This window comes from Chrysochloris asiatica, unplaced genomic scaffold (genome assembly GCF_000296735.1).
Source record: "Chrysochloris asiatica unplaced genomic scaffold, ChrAsi1.0 scaffold00239, whole genome shotgun sequence".
Classification (NCBI taxonomy): Eukaryota; Metazoa; Chordata; class Mammalia; order Afrosoricida; family Chrysochloridae; genus Chrysochloris; species Chrysochloris asiatica.
Window position 1 is genome coordinate 2,534,811 of NW_006408757.1, and position 9,213 is coordinate 2,544,023.

The following is a 9,213-nucleotide window of genomic DNA, read 5'->3' on the forward strand; positions in this document are numbered from 1 at the left end:
GGATTGGACATTGTTTCGTTCTGCTGTGCATGGGGTCGCTATGAGTCGGTTCCGACTCGATGGCACCTGACAACAACAACAACAAGACCAAAGTGCTATAAATTTGGTGAATCAAGCAGTATATTATTAAATATTACTAAATACCTACTGTATTCCCTCATGCTACTAGGAATAATGGAAGACAGCAAAATAAATAAGCTACAATCTATCCTCTCAAGGAACTTAATATAGCACAGAAATAACTTTGGGACCAGTATTTGAATTTTGGTACCCTTCTCCATTTGCTAAGTAATTTGGATAAGTCATTTAACTAACTCATAAATTGGGTAACTAATTAATTATTTCTGGGTGCCAGTTTTCTTGTCTATACAGTAGGTATGACAAGACCTTTCTTGCATAGTTGTCAAGTTTAGAAGTAATGTATTTAAAATATCTAGCAAAATTTCTGGCTCATAGTAAGTGCACAGTGGCTACTGTTATTTATACCTCACAAAGAGTTCTTACTAAATGTTAGTATATTTTCCTTTATGCTTACAGCCACTGACATAAAATTGTTGTCACTATTATATAATATTTAACCTGGAGAAAGTGTCCTTTGTTATTCCTACTGAATCAACAAGTAAGTAAATGAACGCTCATAAAATTCATTTTGACTTGTTAGTACAGATTTCAGTAAGTATACTTGAATGAGTTGGGACTTTAGAGGCTGGGATCTATTTCATCAGAACCATTTGGGTCATAGGTGAAAGCCAATCATAATGACCAAACTTTGAGTATTTGAATAGTAATTTGTCACAAGTTGTCAAACTATTGTTTCAAAGGCAGGGTAACTTTTTATTAGAAAAAAATTTCATATACATAAGTAGAAAGAATAGTATAATGAACTGTCATGTACTACTCATTATCCAGCTCCCAGGTATTAACTGAAGTGTGATTTAGCATAAACATTTCAGTTATAATTATGATACTTTTAGCTCTCTAACAAACATCTCTATTGTTTTTAATCCCATCTGTAAACCTAGTTAAAATGTAGTACAACATTTACTCCTGTTAAGTTTTTTTTGCTTTTATTTGGATTAATATTTAAAGATTTATCTTCAATAAATATCACACAACTTTTTTCAGGACACCTTTTTAAAATCCTAAGATCAAAACAAGAACGTATGGATTTGTAACTTTTTTTTTTTTTTCAAGAGAAAGAATGAAATATGCTGGGTAGAATATATTTTGTTCTGTCTTTGTTTTTAAGGTTTGGCTTGAGCAACAAGTTTGATACTGAATTTCCCTCAATTCTAACAGGGAAGGTAAGTGAGAGTTTGCTTTGAACTTTTCCATTCTAAAAGCATTGTTTTATGGCTTATTTGATATTATGATAAAATAATATTTGGTAAATGGGTAATAAAATGAATCCTGGAAATGTAATGGGTTACACATTAGGCTGCCAACTGCAAGGTCAGTAGTTCTAATTAACCAAGTTTTCTGCTGACATAAAGATTTACAGTCTCAGAAACCCTGTACAGGAGCCTTGGTAGCATAGTGGTTATGAATCGGCTGCTAACCTCAAGGTTGGCAGTTCGAAACTACCAGCTGTTCCATGGGAGAAAGATTAGACTTTCTGCTCCTGTAAAGATTTGCAGCCTTGGAAACCCTGTTCAGGGTCACTATGAGTTGGAACCGACTCCACGGTACTTAACAACAACAATCATCTTTTTCTATCCCCTGCTTCTTCTACATTCAGTAATATTTTCTAGCACTGTGGATCAATATTCAGACTTCCTAGGACTCAAAACTGCTTTGAAAGTCTTACAACAGTACTCCTAAATTTCTATGTCCAAAGGAGAAGGAAAAACATTTACACTCTTTTGACATTACTTGAAAAAGTATGGAAGAGAAGAGAAAAGCCAATCGATTACAAAATAGTCAACTATTCCCAAAGGATTAATTGTTAAATGCTTTGTGGTGATTGTTGACCCTATGCACAATAGAACAAAACAGCCCATCTTGTATCCTTATCACAATTGTCATGTTTGAGGCCATTGCTGCTGACATAATGTCACTCCATCTCCTTGTGGGTCTTCCTTTTTTTTATCTGACCCTCCACTTTAAAGTCCTTTTCCAGGGACTGTTGTTGTAGTTGTTGTAAAGTGTCTTCGAGTCAGTTCTGACTCATAGCGACCCTGTATAGGGTTTCTAAGGAGTGGCTGGTTTGAACAGCCAACCTTGCTTTTCAAACTGACCTTACAGCCTAGCGCATTAATCCACGGCGCCACAACAGGTCCCCTCACTAGGGACTGGTCCCTCCAAATACCATGTTTGAAATATGAGAGACGAAGTCTCACCATCCTTACCTTCAAGTAGCATTCTGCCTGTACTTCTTCCATCACAGAATTTTTTTTTTTTTTCCTGGCAGTCTGTGTCCATTCTTCTATGGTCTTCCTTATTCATTGTCCAGCTTTCACATGCATATGAGGCTATTAAAAATACCATACTTAGGTCAGGCACACTTTAGTCCTCAAACTAGTATCTTTGCTCTTGAACACCTTATTTAAGGAGGACTTGTGCAGCAGATTTGCTCAATGTAATATGTCATCTTAATTCCTTGACTGCTGCTTCCATGAGTGTTGACTGCAGATCAAAGCAAAATAAAGTATTGGATAACTTTAATCTTTTCTCCATTTATCATGATGTTATTGATTGGTCCAGTTGTGATGATTTTTGTTTTCTTACACTGAGGTACAATCCATACTTACGACTGTGGTCTTTAATCTTTATCAGTAAGTATTTTAAGTATTCTTCACTTTCAGCAAGCAAAGTTGTATCATCTGCATATCACAGGTTCCTAATGAATCTTCCTCCAATCCTAATGCCACACTTCTTCATATAATCCAGCTTCTAGGATTTTTTGCTCAGCATAAAGTTTGAATAAGCATGGTGAAGGAATACAGTACTGGCACACACCTTTCCTGATTTTTGTCCCATTCATTATTCACTTGTTCCGTTCCAGCAACTACCTCTTGGTCTGTGTACAGGTTCCTTATGAGTGCAATAAAATGTTCTACAATACCCACTTTTAGCAATGTTATCCATAGTTTGTCATAATCCACAAAGGCAACAACCTTTACATATCAATAAAACGTAGGTATTCTTTGCTTTCAGTTAAGATCCATCTGACATCAACAATGATATCCGTAGTTCCACATCCAGCTTGAGTTTCTAGCAGTTCCCTGCCATTTTTAAATTAAAATTTTACTTACATGTGGTACTATAATGATATTGTTCAACGATTTCCACTATCCATTGGGTCATCTCTCTTTTGAATGGCCACAAATGTGGATCTCTTCTAATCAGTTGGTCAGGTCTTCTAAATTTCTTGTGCATGAGTGCTGCATCAATTTGTTGAAAGATTTTGATTTGTATTCTGTCAATTCCTGGGACCTTGTTTTTTCCAATACCTTCAGTGCAGTTTGAACTTCTTCCTTCAGTACCATTGACTTTTGATCTTATGCTACTTCCTGAGATGGTTGAACATTGATCTTTTCTTTTTGGTACAGTGACTTTCTGTATACTGTCCATAATTTTTTTTTTCAGTTTTTCTTTTGAATTGAGTGATAGTTTACATGGGAGAACATCAGCTATACATTCATCCTATAATATTTTGTTTCATTGCAGTGACTGCATTCATCACCATTCAGCATTTCCTTCCATTCCCTTTTTTTTTTTTTTTTTTGGTTGTACACCAAAGCACTCAGGAATATATAACCATTCAAACAACCAAAGGCATACCCTGCAAGCCTGCCTTCTGGCTGCCAGCACATAGCTTGTCTCCCTCCTTAAGTCTAGAGTCACCAGCTGCTCCATCTTTCCACATCATCGTTTCTGCCTCCATCTTTGGCGGCGCTGCTTCTCTGGATAGGGTCCTGCTCTTCTCCCTTTATGTTTCCAGGGTCCTCTGCTCCTGGACTGCAAGATCAACCACTCCCCTCCTTTTCTTACAAAACATCTACCTTTACATTTGCAACAATTACAATCAGTCCTGATAACAATTATTCACTATTGAACCACAAGAGTCTTATCCCCATCTCCTTCTACCAGCCCCATCTAGACAGGTTGGAAACCACTCAGTAGAGATTCTACCTTCCCGCTCACCCTCTGAAACTAAGATCCCTTTTGAAAACTTGCAAGCCAGTCACTTCTTGCATTTATAGCCCTCCCATTTTGGGTATCCAATGTCTAAGTTGCCCATTCCTGTCAACCCTGTGTACAGAGGGGATGGGAATGGTCCTTACTGTAAAGATTCGTTCCCTCTTTTTTAAGCTATTACATCCATAAGTATAGGTCAAGTTCATCAAATTGTAGCGGATTACACTTTTTCCCCTCTTCTTTCTTCCTCTAGTCGAGTTCTGATTATCTGACCATTGAAGCTAGGCCAAACGGGTACTATCTGCAAGTATGGGCGTTCTTGCACATCTCCCTTCACTTCCTTTTAGCTGGATGCTTCACTCTCCGCTCTAGTCCTCTGTGGCTTGGGAGTCCCCAGGTCTTTTTATACTGCTGGCCAACCATATTTCAATCCAGGTTGATAGGCATCTGTTGAACATGGTCAGACTTAGCCAATAGCTTCATTGCTGTTTTTCCCCCACTTCCCCTGTTGGTAGACCAACGTTGTCACCAGCAAGATTACATATCTGATCATGTATTCCCTTTGAGTTTCAGTCTTGGAACGGGGTTTGCCCTGGTGGACTTGATTGGTTGCCTTAATGGCTACCCTGGCGAACAACTTGTTTATTCTTGTAGTAGTCAATCAGACTGCCATTATTGTTTTTGATTTTTCCTGCTGATCTTTCTTTCAAGAAATATTTTCTGTTCCTGTAGCTGCTCCAAGCTGGTCAGCTTGTCTTTTCACATTGAATTTCCCACCTCAGAAGATTCTGGATGGGAATCAGCCACCTAAGATCTTATACATTGTAAAAGCTATACAGGAAGCCTCTTTCACTGGGCAGGTTCTAGCCCCATTTTATGTATTCCAATCAGTTATAGGCTGAAGATGGACTTATAAGCTTTCAATAGTGATGTTCCTGGCTGTTCCTTTCTCTCTCCTTCAAGTGTGTATTTTACAATAGTAGGCAAGGGAAACCAAGATTCATAAGACAGTCGAGCATCTTAACATTATTTCCTCTTTTTTACCCATTGAAACTATGCCTCACAGAGCCCTGATGTTCTAAGGTTGAGCATACATCACTACCTGTGTCCGATTTCTTCCATCTTCTTTTGATGTTTTCTGCATCATTCAGTATTTTTCCCATGCATTATTGCAATTCGAGGCTTACATTTTTTTCTTCAGTTATTTCAACTTGAGAAATGCTGAACAGATTCTTCTCTTTTGGCTTTCTAACTACAGGCTTTCTCGAGATGCCCTTTGCTATTTTCTGTTCAGGTCTTTTACGTCCTCATTTCTTCCTATCACTCTCTCCACTGGAGAGAAAGTTTCAGAGTCTCTTCTAACATTCATTTTGGCCTTTTCTGTGTTTCTTGTCTTTTTAATAATCATTTGCTTTCTTTCTATATGGTGTTCTTAATATCATCCCACACACCTTCTGGTTTTTGATCAAAAGTGTCTAATGCATCAAATCTGTTCTTGAGATGGTCTCTAAATTCAGGTAGGATATGTTCGATGTCATATTTTGACTCTTGTGTACTTGTTTTAATTTTCTTCAGGTTCATCCTGAGTTTGCATATGAACAATTGATGGTCTGTTTCATAGTCTGCCCTTAGCCTTGTTTTGGCCAATGATATGGAACTTTACCATAGTCTCTTCCCACAGATGTAGTAAATTTGATTGCTGTGTGAAGTCCAAGCCTATATATATGTATAATCTGGTGAGGTCCAAGTGTATAGATGCCACCTTTTATGTTGTTTAACAAAGATATTTTCAATGAATAACTCATTGGTCTTTCAAAAGTCTTTCATGCTATCTCCACCATAATTTCTATCACCATAGCCATATTTTTCAACTACTGACCCTTCTTGCTGTTTCCAACTTTTGCATTTCAGTCACCAGTAATTATCAATACATCTTGATTGCATGTTTAATCAATTTCAGAATGAAGAAGTTGGTAGAATTGTTGAATGCTTTGATAGCTAAAATGATTGTTTGGTGTTAAAAGAAATGAATGTTTTGCATTTTGAAGCCTGTAATTTAATTTCATTTTAGATTTCCTTTCAGATTAAATTAAAAGTTTAATATTGTTGTTGTTGTTAAGTGCCGTCGAGTCGATTCCAACCCTGTATAGGATTTCCAGGGAGCAGTTGGTGGACTTGAACCATCAACCTTGCAGTTCAAATGACTTTGCAGCCTGATGCATTAGCCTACAGTGCCATACCAGGACTCCAGAAGTTTAATATTAATATTATTTAATTCTAGAATAGTACTGTTGTTGGGGCAGATTTTTGTCATATTTGATATCATTTCATTCTTTAAAGGGCTTTTATAATATTTCAATGGCAATATTTTTCTTATATTGGCAATAAGAAAAACAAGGTGTGTATAGTATGTATAATAAGGATAGATAAGCATATTTGCATTTTGTATAATGAAACTCTGGAAAGATAATACATTAATAAAATTGTTACTTTCAGCAAGGGATGAATGAGATGAATGGCACCAGGGGTGAGATTGAAATTGTATTTTTAATCTTTTACTGTTGTTTTCATTTAAAAAAAATATATAACCATATTACCCATTGAAAAATTAATTTATATCTAATATGTCCTCTCTTTTATTAAACTCTTTTAGAATGGCATTCTTCTAACATTGGTTCCTTTTTTCTCTAAATTGTGTTTGTTGGTTGTTGAGAAAAATCACAGCAAAACCTACACTAGTTCAACAGTTTCCGCGTTTACAATTTAGTGGCATTGATTACACTCTGACTTATGCAATCATTCTCACCCTCCTTTTTTACTTGCTCCACCCTCATTAACATAAACATACTTTCCCTTAAGGTTCCTATCTAATCTTTTGAATTGCTGGTGTCAATTTGATTCCCATATCAAGGCAGGCTTTTGTACTCTTTAAACAATTAATCAATTTTAAATTGACTTCAGGGGATGTTGTTGGATAAGGTTTAAAGATTATCTCAGGATAATGGATTCAGAGATTCATCCACCCTCCATGGCTCCAAAAAGTCTGGAGTATATGAGAATTTGAAATTTGGTTCTGCATTTTCCCCCTTTAATCAGGATTCTTCTGTGGAATCTTTGTTCAAAATGTTCAGTGATGGTAGCCAAGCGCCATCTAGTTCTGGCCTCCTGGCAGCATCAGTGGACTCAAGTGTGGCAACAATAGTGAGGTTGGCCCAGGATACAGCAGTATTTCCTTCTGCTGTGCATAAGGTCGCTATGAGTCTGTACAGACTCTAGGGCACCTAACAACAACAGTGTGCATTTACCTTCTCTTACAGATTTCCATCTTTTACAGGTTCTGGCTTTCGCTGAATTTTTACTGAATTTGTAGAAAGATGGCAAATTCAATATTAAAATTAATATACAAATTAAAAATAAAAAGCTCTAAATGGTAAACTGATTCTTTATATTTTCCTTGATGCTGCTGCATATATTGTATAGGTAGTTACCACCAACTTTATTCCTAGTTTACTTTTTTAAAAAGTTTGGATTACGGGTCTAAGAAATTCTAGGAAATTAAAAAATATGTCAGTAAATAGAGTTCCCAGATAAAAGAATGATCCAACTTTGAAATTGGTCAGAATATCACTTTATACTGCCTCATTGCTTCCTAAGCTTTGTAGAACTTAAGAGTCCACTGGACTAAACTGCAATGTCAGTCAGTGGTTCAAATCCACCAGCCTTGGAAACCCTATAAAGGTTGTATGAGTCAGAACCAGCTCAATGGCACTTAACAAAAGGTATTGTAAGAGAGTAAAAATGTTAATTAAGCTACTTTCAATATGCATGCAACCTGATGATATAGATATGAATTGTTTTAGAAGGCATCCACTATATTAAGGAGACTGTTAATAGCACATATCCTAGAGTCTGTTCAAAGTTGCTTGTTTATTGACTAAGGCATATTTGACACTATGATTTGGTTTTCTTTTCAAGAAAGTCAAAAGGAATTGTTTATTTACAACCTACTGTTCTACTAGAAAGTAAAGGGCTTCCTTCCAACTCCCATGTCTACAAATACTCAGTTACTTGGAAGTAATAGGGTAAAATGATTTGAACTCTGATTTTTCAGTCAACTAAACACTTCTTTCAAACTGTTTAAAATCACAAGTTAAGCAATTCTCATATCCTATACCTTTCTTTTTTTATAACTTTCACTGTTATTCAAATATAGATTTTTTTTCAAAGTCAGTCTTGGTCAGCTTTTAAAAGTTAAAGTGGAGATTTTGCTTTATTGCCTGATAATCTGGTAGAACATTTTCTTTTGAACGTATTTGTAAATGATTTCAATAAAATTAGTCTCATTTTAATAACTTAATTATTTCTTAATTTGTACAACTGAGAATGCTGTATTTGTTAAGTGTCTTTGGGTAGGATCTGACTCACAAAACCTGTATAGGGCTTCTAATGAGTGGTTTGAACTGCCGACCTTATGGTTAGTAGTTCAGTGCTTATTCTGCAGTGCCATACCAGGATTCCACAACTGAGAATATTAAGTGTTAAAAGTAGAAAGTATTGGTGAGGAGGAAGAAAACTCGTCGGACTTTAGGAATGATTTTGCTCATTTTTTTTTTTTAACCAGAATAATAAAACATAAATTCTATGACAAACTTTGTATACTTTGCCAGGTAATTTTTTCATTCACTGATTTTAAATGATAAAAAGCAAAATTTTCTTTTCTTTTTGCTTTCATCCTCTAGCTTGAGTTTTCCCTAACTTCTAAAATCATTTCTCTTTTGTTAGGTGTCGCTTTCTTCTCTAGGACTCTTAATAACCACATATGTTTTTTTTTCATTTGGGCTGGCTAATTTCTTCTTTTATCCTAATTAAATAACTTGTTACTACTTCTATTTTTTTTTTATTTGTACTTTTACATACTTTTAGAATCCTGGTGTGGTGCTGTAGATTAATGCACTAGACTGCAAAGTCGGTTTCAGCCACAAGGTTGGTGGTTCAAGCTCACCAGACTCTTCTCGGGAAACATATGCAGGGTCACTATGAATCAGAATCAATTTGATGGCATTTAGCAACAGA

The 9,213-nt window shown here is 36.0% G+C and overlaps 1 protein-coding gene across 2 annotated transcripts in view; it reads left to right on the forward strand.

Annotated features, from left to right (window-relative positions):
• LOC102824170 (cysteine-rich hydrophobic domain 1 protein-like) overlaps positions 1-9,213 on the forward strand; it is a 199,250-nt gene that overhangs the window by 19,515 nt on the left and 170,522 nt on the right. For both annotated transcript variants that reach the window (XM_006873411.1, XM_006873412.1), the window contains one exon: positions 1,250-1,304. In XM_006873411.1, the coding sequence (XP_006873473.1) occupies positions 1,250-1,304 (55 nt within the window). The remainder of the gene's footprint in view (positions 1-1,249; positions 1,305-9,213) is intronic.